Source organism: Talpa occidentalis, unplaced genomic scaffold (assembly GCF_014898055.3).
Source record: "Talpa occidentalis isolate TD23 unplaced genomic scaffold, MPIMG_talOcc4v2.1 talOcc4.2, whole genome shotgun sequence".
NCBI lineage: Eukaryota > Metazoa > Chordata > Mammalia > Eulipotyphla > Talpidae > Talpa > Talpa occidentalis.
This window is the reverse complement of record NW_023602073.1, coordinates 44,524,750-44,544,353: the sequence shown is the minus strand read 5'-3', so window position 1 is coordinate 44,544,353 and position 19,604 is coordinate 44,524,750. Positions and strand designations below refer to the sequence as shown.

General features: G+C 50.9%; 2 protein-coding genes across 3 annotated transcripts; both read left to right on the top strand.

Annotated features, from left to right (window-relative positions):
- The first annotated feature begins 1,129 nt into the window (after nucleotides 1-1,129).
- Nucleotides 1,130-9,168, top strand: LOC119252159 (class I histocompatibility antigen, Gogo-B*0103 alpha chain-like). 2 transcript variants are annotated; one of them, XM_037519373.2, is made up of 8 exons: nucleotides 1,137-1,417; nucleotides 1,744-2,013; nucleotides 2,248-2,523; nucleotides 3,148-3,423; nucleotides 3,532-3,651; nucleotides 4,093-4,125; nucleotides 4,264-4,311; nucleotides 4,465-9,168. In XM_037519373.2, the coding sequence occupies exons 1-8, from the start codon at nucleotides 1,354-1,356 to the stop codon at nucleotides 4,467-4,469; spliced, it is 1,092 nt and encodes a 363-aa protein (XP_037375270.1). In that variant the 5' UTR covers nucleotides 1,137-1,353; the 3' UTR covers nucleotides 4,470-9,168. The 2 variants fall into 2 exon arrangements, with proteins under 2 accessions (XP_054554569.1, XP_037375270.1); XM_054698594.1 differs by lacking the exons at nucleotides 4,093-4,125; nucleotides 4,264-4,311; nucleotides 4,465-9,168 and adding an exon at nucleotides 3,832-3,889 and having other exon boundaries at nucleotides 1,130-1,417.
- Nucleotides 9,169-10,648: 1,480 nt separating this feature from the next.
- Nucleotides 10,649-19,348, top strand: LOC119252158 (class I histocompatibility antigen, Gogo-B*0103 alpha chain-like). Its single transcript, XM_054698595.1, is given in 10 exon segments — nucleotides 10,649-10,686; nucleotides 11,132-11,998; nucleotides 12,278-12,469; nucleotides 12,472-12,546; nucleotides 12,770-13,045; nucleotides 13,641-13,901; nucleotides 14,027-14,146; nucleotides 14,556-14,588; nucleotides 14,728-14,772; nucleotides 14,926-19,348. Coding segments are annotated over 9 exon segments (1,071 nt in total). The 5' UTR covers nucleotides 10,649-10,686; nucleotides 11,132-11,934; the 3' UTR covers nucleotides 14,931-19,348.
- Nucleotides 19,349-19,604: the final 256 nt, after the last annotated feature.

The window sequence follows — 19,604 nt, the reverse complement described above, 5'->3', positions numbered from 1 at the left end:
ATGAAGCTGTCTGCAACTAGTGCAGCCAGAGTTTGATCCCCAGCCAGGGAGGTGACCCACATGGAGCAGCAGACCTCTCTTGTCTTGCCTGCTGCTCCCCTGAGCAGTGTACTTTGGTCAATCTGTCTGTTCTGCTCTCCACTCTGTCTCTTGTGAATCCTCTCACCCCTCCACCTCCTGCACCTCTGGCTTGTACCCCAGTACTTGTATGCATAAATAAATAAATCTTAAAAAAATAGAAAATCTACTGACAGTTGACAATTGATAGTAATTAATTGCCTTGATGAAATGCAACCCCAAGGGAAAACCAGGTATTAGAAAATTGTGTTCCATCACTATAAGCTTGGCCACTTCCTGTACCAGCTCATTTTTCCTTTGGGATCTTTGGAATATGAAATATATTTGATTTTTGAAATTTGATTCTAGAATAATAAACACAGTGATCATATAGTCTAGTGAAACAATTCATTACTTTTAAAAATCATATTAGTTAAGAGCCATTAATATGCAAGCAAGGTCTACAGAATTAATGTAATAGAATAGAAAATATTCAGTGGTAGTGTATCAGGTTTCTCTTTGCAAATAACGTGAAAAACTACCACTCGTACAGTTTCAGTTTATTATCAAAGTGGTAACAAAGTTGAATACTCACAATTATCCTAAAAGATTATAAAATGCTATTTCTACATATTTCTTTCAGGCTGTATATTTTTGTGTTGACTGACCAACAGACTAAATGCAAAAGAAAATATGACAATCCAGCTTCTGAGACAGAAATGACAGAAATGCAAAACTATAACTGTAAAAGATCCACTTCTCACTACCATGATGATTTTCAGAAAGTTATGTCTTTAAAACAGTAACATGTAATGGATTATTAATAATCTAAATGAAATAAAAACATGTTTAAATAATTTTATTCCTTGTATGATAAAGATTGACAGTTTTATCTGCATAAAATTAGACTGGGGGTCCCTGGGAACTTGTAAGTCTAAAAGGAAAATGTTTGAGAATGGGTGAGGCAGTCCCAGGGCCAGGACAAAGTTCTGGGTGCCGAGGGGAGGGTGCAGGGCAAAGTCCCAGGTCAGGGGTGTGACTCTCAGGTCCTGGGCCCCAGGGCGGTGTCCCTGGCATGAAGGTTACTGTTGAGGATTCCCCAACTCCCTGCAGTTTCACTCCTCCCTCTCACCTGAGTGGGGCCCTCAAGCCTGGACTCAAGACTCACCTCCAGTTCTCACTCCCCATTGCCTGGAGGGTTTGCAGAGCAGCCAATCAGCATCTCAGTGACTCCCGTTACACAGTCTGCACCCACCGCCTGGACTCCGGGCCTCTCAGACCCAGTAGGTGAGGATCATGGGATTCTCGCCCCTCCTGCTGCTGCTCTTGGGGGCCCTGGCCCCGAGGGAGACCTGGGCAGGTGAGTGCGGGATGAGAGGGAACCCGCTGCTGAGGAGGCGGGAGGGAGGGGAACCCCCGGTGGCTGCAGCGGCGGGCGCTGGACCCGGTAAAGGCTCGTTTCTGCCATTGCCGCCCCGGTGTTCCCTGTTCCCGCTCAACCCCGACCTGTCCTGACCCCTTTATGTCCTTCCCAGCCTCCGCCTCCTCTTGCCCCTGGAGTCTGGAGTCTGGGCCCTTCTCGTCCCGCCACCCCTTAACAATCTCGGGAGCCCCCTCGCCCTTCCCCCCCCCCCCCCCCCCCCCCCCGCCCCGTCTCCCCAGCCCGGGTCTCCCTCCCGCCCCCAGGCTCCCACTCCCTGAGGTATTTTTACACCACGATGTCCCGGCCCGGCCTCGGGGAGCCCCGGTACATGGAGGTGGGCTACGTGGACGACACGCAGTTCGCTCGGTTCGACCGCGACTCTCCGGATCCGAGGATGGAGCCACGGGCGCCCTGGGCGGAGCAGGAGGGGCAGGAGTACTGGGAGGGGGAGACGCGGACAGCGAAGGCCAACGCGCAGACGTTCGGAGAGAACCTGCGCATCCTGCGCGGCTACTACAACCAGAGCGCGGCCGGTGAGCGGGGCGGGCCGGGGCATGACCCTCATCCCCACTGACTGCGGGTAACCCCAGACTCCACCTCCGAGCAACACCCGAAGCTGGTGTCCCCCCCTTCCCCCAACCCTCGACCCCGAGATGAGCCCAGGGGACTTTGTTCCGTCAGTTTTAGTTTCAGTTTGAGTTTATTCCCGGCGGGGGGCACGGGCGGGGTGACCGCTGGGTGACGGTGGGTGATGCGGGCGGGGACAGGCTCCCACACCATCCAGTGGTTGCATGGCTGCGACATGGGGCCCGACGGGCGCCTCCTCCGCGGGTACCATCAGTTCGCCTACGATGGCGCCGATTACCTGGCCCTGAACTGGGACCTGCGCTCCTGGACCGCGGTGGACACGGCCGCTCAGATCACCCGGCGCAAGTGGGAGGTGGACGGAGCAGCAGATCAGCTGAGGAACTACCTGGAGGGGGAGTGCGTGGAGTGGCTGTGCAGATACCTGGAGAATGGGAGTGAGACGCTGCAGCGCATAGGTAGGAGGGGCCACACATGGCCTCCATGGTCTCAGATCTCCCTCAGGCTGACACCCCAGGGGAAATGGAGTAATGTTCAGAACACAGACCTCTCTCTGGTCAGAGAGGGAGGAGACCTCCAGGGTTTCCTGTTCTGTACTAGAGAGAGACTCGCCACAGGGCCCTACTGAAGGACAGTTAAGGAATCCAGCCTCTCCTGAGCTGGAGAGGATGGACCATCCCTGAAATCACCCTTCACTGGATCCTTTTGACCTGGCAGCCGTCTTGGGAAAATGAATCACCACTTGTTCTCCACTTGTTGCCCCATCAGTTTCTCACTTTGCCTTATTTTCGGTAAAATTAACATTTTCAGATCTGACTCCAGCTTTTCTGAGTCCCCAGATCAGGAGTATAAGTCTGTGCTCTCGTCCTTGGAGACCTGCAATCCTATCCTGAGCTCTTGCCCTGATTTACCTATTCTAAGAAAAAGATTATTCCAGACTCCACAGGTCAGGCTGGTTCATAGGTTTTGTGCTTCCTCTTCCAAATGAATTTCACTGTCCATTATGAGGATGGTCAGTGAGGCTACTTCAGTCTCCATGAAGGAAAAATCCAAAGTGTGAGTGTTCTGACCCTTCTCCTCAGATGCCCCAAAGACACAGGTAACCCATCACCCCACCTCTGAGCATGAGGTCACCCTGAGGTGCTGGGCCCTGGGCTTCTACCCTGCGGACATCACCCTGACCTGGCAGCGAGATGGGGAGGACCTGACCCAGGACTCAGAGCTGGTGGAGACCAGGCCGGGGGGAGATGGAAACTTCCAGAAGTGGGTGGCTGTGGAGGTACCTTCTGGAGAGGAGCAGAGATACACGTGCCATGTGCAGCATGAAGGGCTGCTGGAGCCCAGAGTCCTGAGATGGGGTAAGGAGGGCGCGTGGGCACAAAGGAATCAGGAGCCCTTCTGGAGAACCTCAGTTGGCTTAGGATGGAGGCCTGGGTGACAGGGTCTCACCTTCCCTTCCCTTCCAGTGCCCCCACCTCAGTCCTCCATCCCCACCGTGGGCATCATTGCTGGCCTGGTTCTCCTTGGAGCTGTGCTCACTGGAGCTGCGGTGGCTGCAGCTGTGATGTGGAGGAAGAAGCACTCAGGTAGGGAAGGGAGTTGGGGGATCTTGTCCACTGGGGGCTTTCATGTCCCAGGGAGAACTTGCCCTGCCTGGTAAATGGAAGTAACATCCACACACTGTGTTGCCCAGTCTGGAGCTGATTGCTACTCCTCACTCTTTGTAAACCACTTATGAAAATGAATCACCACTTGTTCACCTGCAGTGATAATTCTGGTGATGGGATCCTGACTCCCAGCAAATGTCAGAGGGGAAAGTCCCTGCTGAGGACAGACTTCAGGAGGTAGTTGCTCAGTCTCCCCTCATCTCCTTTCCTCATATTTCCTGGCCCTTCCCAGGGTCTTCAGTCACATTTCTGGAACATTCCTTGTGGCCCAGATTAGGGGATTCATTTAAGACTTGCTTGCCCAACTCCTTTGTGGTCTTACAGGATGTTTCTTACAGGATGTTTCTTCTTCTTCCACAGGTGGAAAAGGAAGAAGCTACAATCTGGCTGCAGGTAAGTGTGGATCAGGGGTTTATCCCTGATCCCCTGGGGACAGTGTAGATGCAACCCATGGGGAAGTCACCCCCATTGGTTCCTCCTGTGGTCTCATTTCTCATGGCCATGACCAGGTTCTGTTTTGTTCTCCCCCAGGCAGTGATAGTTCCCTGGATTATGATGATTCTCTGATAGCCCCTAATGGTAAGACCCTGGGACCTGTGGTAGAAGGGGCTGGGACAGAGAGGATGGGACCAGGTTATGGGGAAGCTGTGAGGGGGACATTCTGAGGATGCAGTGGACTATTGAGAATGTTGACACTTCCCTAACATTGTTCATGATCATTTTCCCTCACAGTGTGAGACAGCAGTGGGGAGCAAGTGATGCAGGATTTCTTCACATCTTCACCTTCAGCATCCATTGGTTTTCTTGTTGCAAAAGGCCTGTGAATGATTCTGTCTTTTAACTGATAATGTGAAGAGGTGGGGAGACTGGGCTGCTCATGCCCACCACGACCCTCCCCACACTGATCTGTGTTTTGTCTCTGATGGTTTTCGTGCTCCAGAGGCAGGGCTGACTCCCATGTGCCTGTACTTTGTGTTTTCCTGAGGAATAATGTCCACTTCCCAATTGAAAATACTATTACAGCTTTGAAGTTATTTTTCTTACCTTGTGGGATTGACGTGTTCAGTAGTGGGGTTACTAAAATTTGTGATTACATAAATCAGAAGCATGAGGACCAGCCAGAACTGCAGGTTTGCTGTGCTGAGCTTGTGCAGGTGGGGGCAGGAGAGGCTGTGAGGAGCCGAGGGGGACAGGGCCTGTGTCCAGTCGGTGCTTAGTGCATCGTGGGCTTTGACGTGATCACTCCTCAGGGGTCATCTCTCTGCTCCTTTGTTCTTGTCCTTCAGTAGTGCCTATCCCAGCAGGGCCTGTAATCACAGGGACTCAGACACCACCTGGGCCTATCCTGTCTCCAGGATGTGGGTGGAGTCTCATGCGGCCGACCAGGTCACTCCAGACTCAGGGCACAGTTAGGGCCTTGGTCCTCATACTCTTTGTGTATATATTTGAAATCAAGACTCATGTCCTCTCATGTCCTCTCTCTAACAGCAACTGGAGGCATCTGTCATTGTCCCCACAAGACACAGGTGGCCCCTCAACACAGGAGTATCTGGTGGTAGAGATGATTTTACACTCATTTAGCCTGGGGTCTCCTTTTAGGGCTGTTTTCTTGGGGCGGGGGCAGGAGAGAGCAGCGCTTGGGAAAGAAGCAGAGGGGGCACTGATGTCAATATGGGTGGAGGTGTGTGTGGCATGTGGCATGAGCCTGGGAACCTGCTGTTATGACATGGAGACCGGGCTCCTCCCTGAGGCCTGTGTCCATAGTCACTCGTTAGGGAGGAAGTTTGAGGACCCCTAACGTGACAGTAGACCTTGTCCTGCCTCTGGGAGCCCAGGGAGCCTGGGGAGGGCCTGGCTGAGAAGGAGAAAGGGCAGCTCTGGGCTCCTGTGCTCAGCCCTGTGGCCACACGGGGGTGCTGCCGCGCTGTTCTGGATTCTGGGGAAGCCGCCAGGACGGGGCGGGGTCTGAGATGGGCAGAGTTGGGGGTGCTGGAGGGTGGCGTCATGGGGTGATAGGCTCTGTGAGGAGTGAGAGAAGCAGGGCTCAGAGGAGTAGAGACTCTGGAGCCTGCCCTGGGTGTGAGGTTTCCAGCTTTTCCCCAGGACCCCTCTCTCCAGTCCCTTCATAGCAAAATCTGGGAAAACTGGAAAGTAGATCACTTTTTCCTTCTATAACATATAACTTCGTTAACAGCGTTTTAAAAATGCTGCTAAATTTACAGGAAAGTTGCAAAGGTAGTAGAGTTGCTATATAACCCATATCATTTCCAAACTGTTAACATCTCACATGACTACTAAGTGATTTGTGAAGTTAAGGAAACAATATTGATGTCGTTTCAATGAACTCCACACTTTGGGTGTCTTTAATGTTCCCTATTATCCTTTTTATGCTCCAATATCCCATCCTAGACACCACATGAAGTCCCTACCTGGTGTCCTTAACATGTTTCTGGCTCACAGTTTCTCAGACTTTCCTGCTTTTGAGGACACTGTGAGGAGCTGCTTGGGAGAGATGTCTCAGTTTAAGGTCTTTGCCCGGGCCAGTGGGTTTGGGGGAAGAGACCATAGAGGTGGCCAGCTGTTCAATGCATCAAGTGTACAAATATGCAATTCTTTCCCATTTATTTAGTAGTTAATGTTGTTGTCTTTGGAAGGTGCCAGGGACCAGCCTCCAGCAAAATGTCATGTCAGGGGTTCCTGAAAGGATGAGACGGCCTCGGCGAAAACAAAAGGACTGAAACTTAAGGGCTGAGGGGAAGGGAATGAGGAGACACTGACACTTGGTAAGGTGTTAGTATCTTCTGCCAAGAGGCTCAGCAGGTTCTTTATTTATACATTTTTAGCAAGCAGTGAGATGACATTATCATGTGCATAGAAACAAAGCAGAAACAATCAGTGCATTTCTTTTTCCGTGGGCTTTTGGCCACTACGTGCTCTCAGTAAGAAGGCAACCTTCAAGGATAATAAAAAACGAAGCCTTACACTAAAACTCATTGTTTCAGCTAAACAATAACCTAAGACAGTAGATAGCCGCCAGTACATCCCTATCAGCCAAAGCCTAAGCGAGAAAGGACTCCTCTTATTCGCATGGCCTTCAGCTGGGGACCGGCTGCTACTCAGTTATCAGAACTTTTTCTATTTAGAAACTCCTAACTCAAATAGCTTCATTTAAAAACTTTCCCAAGGATCTTCAAAAGAAGGCAAAAGAAAGACCCACTACAACTGTTGTGCTGGATTGCTTGTCAGGCATGCACAACAAACTGCCTCCCATTGTCAAGTGGGCCAAACTGCCAACAACTAATTTCTAAACAGACAATTCTTCTTGCCATTTACTGACAGTATGCTGATACATATAATTTATTGCCTAATATACTTTCTGATAAATTTTTCTCTCTCTATGTCTAAGAACAAAAAGCAAAGGGATGCCAGATCTTTAGCCCCACGGTGTGAGGCCCCTTTCTCTTTGCTGCTTGTCAGTTTCCTATCTGGCTGGGGCAGCAAGGCCCTCTGCAGCAGGAAGGAGGTCACCATGGGCAACTCACACTTAGTGGGTGTTTTGCTGTAAACATTTACTTCCATACAGGTTTTTTTTTCCCTAATACAAGTTTTCAAATAAGTTAGGTAAATAGCTGGAGTGTATGGCCTGTCTATGATTGTCTTTAAAAGAAACTTCCAAAAATCTTCCCTGGTATCTGGTTTTGGATAGGCCACCTGGCTCACTGCAGGTTTATGGTGAGTGTGTGTGTGTTTATATTCTTGAATGTAAAATTTTCTTTTGTGTGCACGTTGTCTTTGGAAGGACAACTTGTGAAACATTTCACACAGCACGTCTGTCACATGATGAACCTTCACATCACCATCTCTCACGGCCCTTGGTTTCCCTTATGGTTCACTCCTGGCGGTGTCCACGCTGTGGGTTTCAGACAAATGTACAATGGTGTGGACACCATATTGTAGCCTACAGAGTAGATTCACTGCCCTCGATATCTTCTGTGCTCTAAGGAAACAAAAGCAAAAATAGGCCAGTGGAACCATATCAAACTAACAAGTTCTTACTCAGTGAAGGAAACTGTCATTAAATGTAAACACATCATTCTGATTGGAAGAAAATATTTGCATATCATACATCCATATTATACATAAATAACACACATAACAACCAGAACAATTAACCCAATCAAAACATGGGGAGAGGAGCTAAGTAGAAACTTCTTAATGAAGATGCATATGGTCACAGGCACATGGAAAATGCACATCACACATCATCAGGGGATGCAGATCAGAACCACAGTAAGACACCACCTGACACCTGTGAGATGGCTCATATTAAAAGACAAAAACCAACAAATGTTGGCAAGGGAGTATGGAAAAGAACCCTCATACATTGGTGGGAATTGGTCTAGCCCTACCAGCCCTGTGGAGAAAAGTTTGGAGTTTCCTGAAAATATTAACAAATACATCTGCCAGATGACCCAGCTTTCCACTCCTTTGTATTTATCCAAAGAACGTAAAAACTAATTTGAAGGGATATATGAGCTCTGTCTTCAGCTCCTGTGAACAATGTTCACAATAGCTAAATTATGGAAACAACCAATGTGCTTAACAATAGATGAGTGTGTAAGAGGGTGGTCCCCTGGAGAAGGGGAGGTTCCAGATTCCCTGCCCCACCCAAGGGAGGGTGGAGCTGAGCAGGGAGGAGAAGAAGCTGGAAAGAATATGTGGTATAATATACACAATGGAATACTACTCAGCTGTGATAAAAGATGAAATCTTGAATTTACAACAACATGGATGGAACCTGAAGAAATCATACTAAGTGAAATCAGGAGAGCAACAAATACCAGATGATATTCATATGTGTGATATAAAGAAACAATGCAAAGGGGGAGATAATACCAAGCCAAACCCTTGGAATCTGGCTGCACAACTGAGGCTACATGAGTAGGGTGAGAGTGGGCAGTAGAAGGAGTAAGAAGGTCCAGAGGACTAGGGCTGGAGACTTGGGTACCTTGAAGGTGGGAGTGAGGTAACACCTGAAGAGGTGTGAACCTGTCCCTCTGAGTTATGCACAGTGTGTAAATGGATCTTGCCTCAAAAAATACAATAATAAAATGAAACTCTTAAAACAAGAGAGAAAGTAAATTGTCTCGTCCATCCATCACTGACCTCAGGACTTTGCCTTGACCTCCTCACTGTCATGAGGATGAGGGACTGGTTTCCCACAAGGTCAGAGGCAGGAGGTGCAGGGACTCCTGGGGCTGCTCAGACCTGGCTGAGTAGAGATACTGCAGAGAGGGTGGCTCTGAGGGGAACCAGAAACGGGGTCAGAAAAACTCCAGTGTTGAGGATCTGGTTCCCTGTGTGAGAGGAATGAGTGTGTGTGAATGACAGGAGAGACGGGGCACACCACGTAAGACAGTGGGAGGACAATTACACATCAAGCAGTTTTGGAGCAAGACTTGAGGCAATAGAGGATCTGGAGACAGGAGGGGGTTGGGACTATTTCCATGGGTAGATGTAAGGAGGCTGGGTGGGGCCCTGCTGGGCTTTGGGGGCTGTGCCCCACCCCAGCTCCCTCTCTCCTCGAATGCTCACTCCAAGCTCATCCTCTTTGGGGTCAGGGAGCTCCAGCCTGGCAGCCTCTCTCTTTCCAGGGGGTCACTTCCTCCATGGGCTGCAGCTACTCTCTCTCTAGACCAGAGCTGGAGGGAGTCCCACAGGGGGAGGGGGGAGTGTGTGCCCTACTGGCCTGACCCAGGGGCAGGATTAGCCCAGGTCACCCCAGTTACTGAGCTGAACCTCTTTCAGTCCAGGAAGGGAGGGAGAGATGGAGCAGGGTCTACCTCGGCTCCTGGAGGAAGGTGTAATGTTAGCTTGGATGAAATTATTGTTTCTCCTTTCCGGGGTTTTCCCTTCTCTCCAGGGTCACCCTCCAAGTACATCAGGGAGAAAATCTCAGATAAACCCAGACTAGTGCCCCCACCTCTCTCCCTTCTTTCGTCAGGAAGGATGTGTTCAGGAGGAAGATCCTAGAATGCTACAGGGGGCCTTGTTGCCCCAGCCAGATAGAATACTGACAAGCAGCAAAGAGAAAGGGCCTCACACCGTGGGGCTGAAGATCTGGCATCCCTTTGCTTTTTGTTCTTGGTCATAGAAAGAGAAAAATTTATTAGAGAGTATATTGGGCAGTGGATTGTACGTGTCAGCAGACTGTGGATGGATGGCACGGAAAATTATCTGTTTAGAAATTAGTATTAAATAATTTGGCCCACCTGACAATGGGAGACAATTTATTGAACATGCCTGACAAGCATTACAACACAATAGTTATAGTAGGTCCTTCTTTTGCCTTCTCTTAAAGTTTCTTGGGAAAGTTTTTAAATGAAGTTAACTGTGTTAAGAAGTTTCTAGGTAGAAAAAGTTCTGATAGCTGAGTAGCAGCTTGTCTCCGGCTGAAGGCCATATGAATAGAAGAGTCTTTTGATGCTTAGGCTTTAGCTGATAGGGATGCACTGGTGGCTATCCACTGTCTTAGGTAATTGTCTAGCTGAAATAATAAATTTTAGTGTTAGGTTTGGTTTTTTATCTATTAACTTTGAAGGCTACCGTCTAGCTGAGACCTGTAGGAGCCAGTAGTCCATGGGAATAAAATGCTCTGATAGTCTCTGCTTTACACATGATAATGCATTTTTTTTCTGCTTACTAAAAATGAATAAAGACCTGCTGAGTCTCTCAGCAGAAGATACTTGCACCTCATCCAGTGTCAGTGTCTCCTCACTACCTCATCCCCTTCCCATTAGCCCTTCGTTTTCGCTGATGCCGTCTCATCCTTTCAGGAACCCCTGACATGACATTTTGCCAGAGGCTGGTCCCAGGCACTAGAACTGATGGTCCACACTGGAATGATGTATGGAAAAAGACATTGGATTATGGTATTAGTTTCTGGGATTTGAGGTAAGATTTTTTTTTTTTACTGTAAAATTTATTTTGTTTTTGTTGTCGCTATAATGATGTGCAAACTGAAAAATACTGGGAGCAGGAGAAAGTGTTGAATTGAGTTTTCAGAGTGCAGATGAAAAAGGGAACAAGAAGCCAACAATGAAAATGAGACAGACATTTGCATGGAGTGTCCAGTTTAACCCATGTATGATCCCCTTATCCCAAGACTATGATCAATTTTGATCTCTGTTCAAACAGAATAAGGATACTTTTCCACATGACGGCCCTTGAAATATCTGAAATCCCTGTGTGCATAAACAGGGCAAATCCCAACAAAACACATGGTTGTTTGCAGTATGTTGGTTGGTGTGAAAGTCCTAACGGGCCATTACCAGAGTCCTCCTGAGCTGCTTTTTATGTCACTTTATTGATTACTTAATTTCAAATGACATATATTTAGGGTACCATCCACCAGACATTGGGGTTGCAGAGTAAGCAGTCCCTGGACTCTGTGTTTTTATAACTAAGAGTCCAGCTAAGGAGGTGCAGGTGACCTGAGCCCAAGGAAGAGCAGGAGGTGACAGGGAGGTGAGTAATCCCGAGGAGACAGGGTGAGGGCCCTGGGTGTTGGGTGCGGGGTGGGTTCAGGGCTGGGCACAGGCAGGAGCTGGAGCCGCTGCAGCAGGTGCTGAGGGGTGTGGGCCTCGCCTCCAGCCTGTCCTCCTACAGCACATGGGTGAGGCCAGCACAAGGACCCCCCCCCCACCCCCAGAGCCTCAGTTTCCTCACCTGTGTGTGGTGAGGTTAGGGACGTGGTGAGGACGGGGAGCTGATGCCTGTGAGTCTCAGCTCGGGGCCTGGCACATCGTGGACACTCAACCCCTGTCTGCTCTCCTGGCTGCAGGGAAAGGTGGGAGAGAAAGTGGAGGTGATGCCAGGCCCTGTGAGCCCTCCCTGCCGGGTGTGGGGAGCAGAGAAGGCAGGTGAGGGTCCATGTTGAGAAAGGCCTGGGGCACAGTGGGGAGCAGAGACTGGAGAGGCATGAAGGTTACTGTTGAGGATTCCCCAACTCCCTGCAGTTTCACTCCTCCCTCTCACGTGAGTGGGGCCCTCAGGTGTGGACTCATGATTCACCCCCAGTTCTCACTCCCCATTGCCTGGAGGGTTTGCAGAGCAGCCAGTCAGCATCTCAGCGACTTCAAGTATAAACCTGCACCCACCCCCTGTGGAGTCCTAGTGTGTCAGGCCCGGTAGGTGAGGGCCATGGGGCCCTTGACCCTCCTGCTGCTGCTCTTGGGGGCCTTGGCCCTGACAGAGGCCTGGGCGGGTGAGTGCCGGTCAGGAGGGAAACCGCCGCTGAGGAGGGGGGAGGGAGGGGACCCCGGGTGGCAAGAGGGGCGGCGCTCGTTTCCGCCATTGCCAGCCCCTGTGTCCACCCTGGACCCAGACCTGTCCCGGACCCTTTCTGCCCCTCCCCGCCCCCGCCTCCTCTTGCCCCCTGATTCCCGGCCCTCTGGTCCTGCCGCCCCTTAACTCTCTGGGGAGCCCCCTCGCCCCCTCCCCTCCCGCCCCGTCTCCCCAGCCCGGGTCTCCCTCCCGCCCCCAGGCTCCCACTCCCTGAGGTTTTTCTCCACCGCGATGTCCTGGCCCAGCCTCGGGTTGTCCCACTACATCGCCGTGGGCTCCGTGGACGACACGCAGTTCGCGCGGTTCGACAGCGACTCCCCGGGTCAGATCGCGGAGCCGCGGGCGCCCTGGGCGGGGCGGGATGGGCCGGAACACTGGGCGCGGGAGACGCGGAGAGTGAAAGCAACGCACAGACTTTACGAGCGAAATTGCGCGCTGCGATCCGCTACCACAACCAGAGCGAGGCGGGTGAGCGAGCCTGAGCCCCGGGCGTGACCCCATCCCCACTGACGGCGGGTAACCCCAGACTCCTTGTCCGAGCATCACCCGAAGCTGGTGGGCACCCCCGACCCTCGACTCGGGAGGAGCCGAGGACTTTGTTCCAGCGGTTTTAGTTTAGGTTTATTACTGCTGGGAGGGGGCGCGGGCGGGAGGATGGCAAGGCTGACGCGGGGGGCGGGGGGGGGGGCAGGCTCTCACACCCTCCAGTGGATGCATGGCTGCGACGTGGGGCCCGACGGGCGCCTCCTCCGCGGGTACCATCAGTTCGCCTACGACGGCGCCGATTACCTGGCCCTGAGCGGGGACCTGCGCTCCTGGACCGCGGTGGACACGGCCGCTCAGATCACCCGGCGCAAGTGGGAGGCGGCGGGAGAAGCAGAGCGCCTCAGGAAATACCTGGAGGTGAAGTGCTTGGAGTGGCTGTTCGGATACCTGGAGAAGAGTAGGAAGAAGCTGCAGTGCTCAAGTAAGTTGCTGCAAATCGGCGATGCCTTCAGATCTTCCTCGGGCTGACACCCCAGGGGAAATGGAGTAATGGTCAGAACACAGACCTCTTTCTGGTCAGAGAGGGAGGAGACCTCCTGGGTTTCCTGTTCTGTACTAGAGAGAGACTCGCCACAGAGCCCTGCTTTTTCTGAAGGACAGTTAAGGAGGAATCCAGTCTCCTGAGCTGGAGGGGAGGCCATTCCTGAAACCAACCTTCATTGGATCCTTTGGACCTGCAGCCATCTGGAGGACCATCAGTTTCTCCCTTTGTCTTGTTTTTGGTGAAATTAACAATTTTCAGATCTGACTCCAGCTTTTCTGAGTCCCCAGGTCAGGAGCATAAGTCTGTGTTCTCCTCCTTAGAGACCTGCATCTTCCTATCCTGATTGTGTACCCCAATTTACCCATTCTAAGAAACAGATTATTCCACATGCCCCAGATCAGGCTGATTTATAGGTTTTGTGCTTCCTCTTCCAAACCCATTTCCCTGTCCATTCTGAGGATGGTGATATGAGGCTGTTTCAGTCTCCATGAAGGAAAAACCCAAAGTATGAATGTTCTGACCTTCTTCTCAGATACCCCAAAGACACAGGTGACCCACCACCGCACCTCTGACCATGAGGTCACCCTGAGGTGCTGGGCCCTGGGCTTCTACCCTGTGGAGATTACCCTGACCTGGCAGCAAGATGGGGAGGACCTGACCCAGGACACGCAGCTGGTGGACACCAGGCCTGATGGAAATGGAACCTTCCAGAAGTGGGCAGCTGTGGTGGTGCCTTCTGGAGAGGAGCAGAGATACATGTGCTATGTGCAGCATGAGGGGCTGCTGAGATTGGGTAAGGAGGGGGACGTAGGCACCGAGCTACAAAAGCTCAGAGGAATCAGGACCCCTTCTGGAAAACCTTAACTGACTCAGAATGGAGGTCTGAGTGACAGGGTCTCCCCTTCCCTTCCCTTCCAGTGCCCCCTCCTCAGTCCTCCATCCCCACTGTGGGCATCATTGCTGGCCTGGTTCTCCTTGAAGCTGTGCTCACTGGAGCTGCGGTGGCTGCAGCTTTGATGTGGAGGAAGAAGCACTCAGGTAGGGAAGGGAGTGGGGGATCTTGTCTTTCACTTCCCAGGGAGAATTTGCCCTACCTGGTTAATGGGAAGTACCACTCACACACTGTGTTGCCTAGTCTAGAGCTGATTGCTACTCCTTGCTCTTTGTAAACCACTTATGAAAATGAATCACCACTTGTTCACCTTGATAATTCTGGTGATGGGGCCCTGATTCCCAGCAAATGTCAGAGGGGAAGGTCCCTGCTGAGAACAGATTCCAGGAGGTGGTTGCTCCAGTCTCCCTGCATCTCCATTCTTCATATTTCCTTGTCCTGCCCTGGGTCTTCAGGCACAGTTCTGGAACATTCCTTGTGGCCCAGATTAGGGGATTCATTTAAGATGTCATGGCTTGACTCCTCCCTGGTCTCACATGATGTTTCTTCCCACAGGAGGACAAGGGGGAAGCTACACTCATGCTGCAGGTAAGTTTGGATCAGGGGTTGGATCCCTGAGCCCCTGGGGACAGTATAGATGGATTCCATGGGGCAGTCACCCCTATCAGTCCCTCCTGTGGTCTCATGTCTCCTGGCTCTGACCAGGTTCTGTTTTGTTCTCCCCCAGGCAGCGACAGTGCCCAGGGCCGTGATTGTCTCTCAGCCCCTAAAGGTAAGACCCTGAAGGCTTGCGGTGGGAGGGGCTGGGCAGAGAGGATGGGACCAGGTTATAGGGAAGCTGTGAGGGGAACATTCTGAGGATGCAGTGGGCTATGGAGAATGTCAAAACCTTCCTAACTTTGTTCATGATCATTTTCCTTCACAGCGTGAGTCAGCTGCCCATGGGGACTGAGTGATGCAGGATTTCTTCTTATCTTCACTTTGTGGCTTCAACATCCACTGGTTTTTCTTGTTGCAAAAGGCATATGAATGATTCTGTCTTCTAATTGATAATGTGAGGAGGTGGGGAGACTGGACCGCCCCTGCCCTGTAGGACCCTCCCCACACTGACCTGTGTTGTCTCTGATGACTGTCCTGCTCCAGCAGAGGTGGGGTTGGCTCCATCCCTGCCTGTATTTTGTGTTTTCCTGAGGAATAATATCTACTTCCCAATTGAAAATACTATTACAGCTATGAAGTTACTTTTCTTACCTTGTCAGGTGGGATTGATGGGTACATTAGTGGGATTACTAAAATTTGTGATTACATAAATCGGAGACCTGAGGACCAGTCAGAACTGCAGGTTTGCTGTGCTGAGCCTGTGCAGGTGTGGCGAGAGAGGCTGTGAGGAGCCGAGGGGGACAGAGCCTTTGTCCAGTCGGTGCTCAGTGCATCGTGGGCTTTGACGTGGTCACTCCTCAGGGGTCATCTCTCTGCTCCTTTGTTCTTGCCCTTCAGTAGCACTTGTCCCAGCAGGGCCTGTGATCACAGGGACTCAGACACCACCTGGGCCTATCCTGTCTCCAGGATGTGGGTGGAGGCTCTTGCGGCCAGGTCACTCCACACTCAGGGCACCATTAGGTCCTCATACTTTATGTGTTTATATTTCATTTTGGTTTTTGCTTTTTTATGTCTGTTCATATTTAGAGACCAGGCCTCATGTCCTCTGGGTACCCCGTCTCTGACAGCAGCAGGAGACATCTGTCATGCCCACAAGGCCCAGGATTGTTGCTGCACACAGGAGTACATGGTGTTAGAGATTGATTTCCAGACTCATCCTGTTTTTGGCCTCATTTTAGGACTATAGTCTGGATTATTCTTTCCATCTTTTCACATCTTTTTAAAACAACTAATACTACTGGTATTAGTAGAGAGAAGGATTAGGTAATTTTTCATTTTAATATCCTGTTGGATTTCTATTTCCTTTACAGCTTCTCCCTCTAACACTACCCTTAAGTAACCCTGCCCAGAGTGTTGGGAACAGGGAGGATGGTTGCTCCCTAGCATGGTCGGTGTGGGCCTCACTTAGGTGACCTTTGAGAAAAAGCTTTATGGACACATTGCCCACAGCTATGTCCAGGGAAGTTCAGTCCAGGCAGGACAACTTCCAGTGCAGATGCCCAAGGCAGGAATTCGTGTGGCTGAGATAAAGGCTGCTGGACCAGAGGGCAACTGAGATCAGATCTGTGTGTACCCAGATCATTCAGGCCTGGAGGATTTTGGGTTTGACTTTCTGAGTAAGATGTGGGGTGACAAGAGTTTCTGAACAGAGACCAACCTGTGCGGCTTCTCTCTAGTACCCTCAGTCTGGCTGCTGTGCAGCATTGAAGGGTGTGAGGTGGGAAGATAAATGGAGGAAATCACTGCAGGTTCCAGGACAGAGAGGTTGGTGGCTTCATTGAGGGAAGAGGGGAGGTGAACAGGAAAATAATAGGAAGTGATAGGATCTGTGTGTATTTGGAGATGGACTTTACAGCATTTCCTACTGTTGGGTTGTGAGAAATGGGTCAAGGATGACACCCAGTATTTGAGACTGTGCAGGGTGTGGTGGAACCTGCAGTGATATGGGGAGAGCCCAGAAGAACCATGTGTGGGCATCCTAGGTAGTCAATTTAGGAAGGTTGAAGCTGAGATCTATTAGAAATGAAAGTGATGTTGGCAGTTGGACAGACAAGTCTGGAGTAGAGATGAAATATATGAGCTAAGAAATAGACTTGGGAGGTGATAGGATGTGAATGATGTTTGCAGTCTTGAGCTCAGAAGGGCACCCCGGAGAGTGATGGCTAAGGAAAAGAAAGGAGCAGGTTAAACCCCAGACTCCCCAGTGATGAGCAATCTGAGCAGACACCCCCTAGAGCCTGCTTCACTGTCTGACACCATGTGGAGACTGCAGAGAGACCAGGGAGCTTCCGCTTCAGTGAGCACAGAAATCACCTGGATACTAGAACATCTGGAACAGAGTCTGAGATTCTATTATTGAACTCCTTTCCTTGCCCTAGGGATAGAGAATGTAGGGTTGAGTCCCAGGAGGAGATGCTTTCATCCCTGGAAGCAGGAACAAATAAAAGGGACTCTGGAGTCCAGGGGGTTCATCCAGAGACTGAGGGAAACTGTATACTTGGGGGACTCACCAGAACCTGGGAACCCACTATTATGACATGGAGATCTGGCTCTTCCCTGAGGCCTGTGTCCATAGTCATTCGCTAGGAAGGAAGCTTGAGGACTCCTAACCTGACAGTGGGCCTGTCCTGCTGCTGGGAGCCCAGGGAGCCTGGGGAGGGCCTGGCTGAGCAGGAGAAAGGGCGGCTCTGGGCTCTTGTGCTCAGCCCTGTGGCCACACGGGGGCGCTGCCGCGCTGTTCCGGATTCTGGTGGAGCCGCCAGGACGGGGCGGGGGCTGAGGTGGGCAGAATTGGGGGTCCTGGAGGGCGGCGTCCTGGGGTGAGATGCTCTGTGAGGAGTCAGAGAAGCAGGGCTCAGAGGAGAGGGGACTCCGGAGCCTGCCCTGGGTGTGAGGTTTCCAGCTTTTCTCCGCAGTACCCCCTACCTCCAGTCTTTTATAGCAATACCTGGGAAAACTGGAAAGTAGACATTTTTTCTCTTCTACAACCTATTTATTGAAGACTATTTTTTAAAGTTACATTAAAAATACTATTTTCAGATAATTTGCAAAGGTATTATACAGTTCCTTTATATTCCACACTCTTTTCCCACATAGTTAAATCTTACATAGCTACACTGCATCTGTGCAGCCAGTGAAGTGACACTGACTCACGTTTACCAAACTGCATGCTGTATTTAGAGTTCATTACTGTTATTTTTTATGTCCCAGGATCTCATCCAGGATCTCAGTAAGTTCCAGCCATGTCTCCTTTATGCGCCTGCAGTTCAGGCAGTTTCTTGGACTTTACATTTTTTGGTAACTGACGCTGGGGAGACTGCTCAGAAACAATGTTGCTGAATTTGAGTTTTTTCACTGGGGCTGTGACTTTGAGAAAGAAGGCAACAGAGGTGAAGTGCTCTTCTCCATTCAACATGACACATGCTATGCACTTTTTCTTCCATTTCTTTTTTTTTTCCCCCATGTCTTTGGAAGGAAGTCAAACCTGCGCTGCAGAGGCTGACAGGCAGCTTCGCAACCCAGCACTCAACCTCTGCACCACCGGGGAGGCCTGGCAGTGCCACTTTGTATCTTGCTGCAAGGATGAGGGTGCCCGTTGCTCTTGGTCAGGACTTGTTTCTATGAGTTTTTTTTGATATTTGCCTTCTAGTAAATGTGAGATGACATATCATTGTTTTTATTTGTCTTGCCCTAAACTCTTGACTCCTGTCACCTAGACGTGGACACCTCCTTGGGCCTGGGGATGTGAAGCCCTGCCCCTCCCTCACATTCCTTCACCTCCTATAAATCCCAGCAGTCCCCCATCCAGGGAGTGAGTTGTTTGGGGTGCTGGTCCCACTGACTCCCTTGAGCCTTCTAGAATAAACTCTTCTGTGCAAAGACATTGCTCGTGGCTTCGAGTTTGGCTTTGTCCACTCCAGGAAAAGGCCTGGTTGTGTCCTTTACAATGTGATGACTTTGCTCCAGATCTAGGGACTCTGGGATTTGTGACCATGTCAGATCCCTGACCCCTCACACTGGGTGCAGGAGAGGGTGAGCAGAAGTATGGCTGGGGTGGACCCCTCAGCTCCCCCTCTTCTCCCTACTCCTCTCCACTCACTGTCCCTTCGTCTCCCCCAGAGTCTGGATTTCATGAAGTCTCAGATCAACTGGGAGCAGGTCAGGAGACACCCCTGATCCCACAGCTCCTTAGCAGGAGGTGCTTCCAGATCTTTCCCCCACCCTGTCCCCTCTTGCTGCAGCTTTAGGACTTCTCCAGCAAAGCCAGAGCTGTGTACAGGGTGATTCTAGAACACTCTTCCTTGCAATGACACAGGACTCACTGCTGTAAATCCAGCATTCACCTCCTTCAGGTCTGAGCTCTAATGTCATCTACAGGAAAGTCTTCCCTGAAGATAGCATTTCATATCACACCTGGCTTCCTCATCTCCCCTACTTTGTTGGTTCTCTAAATCATTCTTTACTCTTTGACCCTGATCACTGCAGTTGCTTTCTTGTTTATTGTCAGGTGTTCAATCAGTATGTAAACTGGAAAGGGAGGGATTTTACTTCCTTTGTTGAAATATCCCAAATTGCCTGGACAGTGCCTGGCACGCAGTAGGTGTGGAATAAGTGTGCTACTGAATGGGTAAGTGTCTGGAGCAGAACCCCTTAAAGCTGAGTGTGGCTGGGGCAGGAAGAGAGGCAGTTCTCTGGTATGGGTTGGGGCTGGGGGTGCCTTGGTGCTTGGAGGGGAGGGAGCAACTCACTAGCTCACTCCAGTGAGGAGCCAAGCAGAAAGCCCCCAGGAGCCTTTAGCATGGGTGGTGCAGCCAAAAGTGCTTGGGGTCAGAGCACCCGCTGCCTCTGCATCTGCACTGGAGGGCACCAGGCCAGGTGGCAGGATTGCAGGCACTGAAGTCCTCTGGCTCCAGACTTATGTCCAGAATCCACTGATTCTGCCCA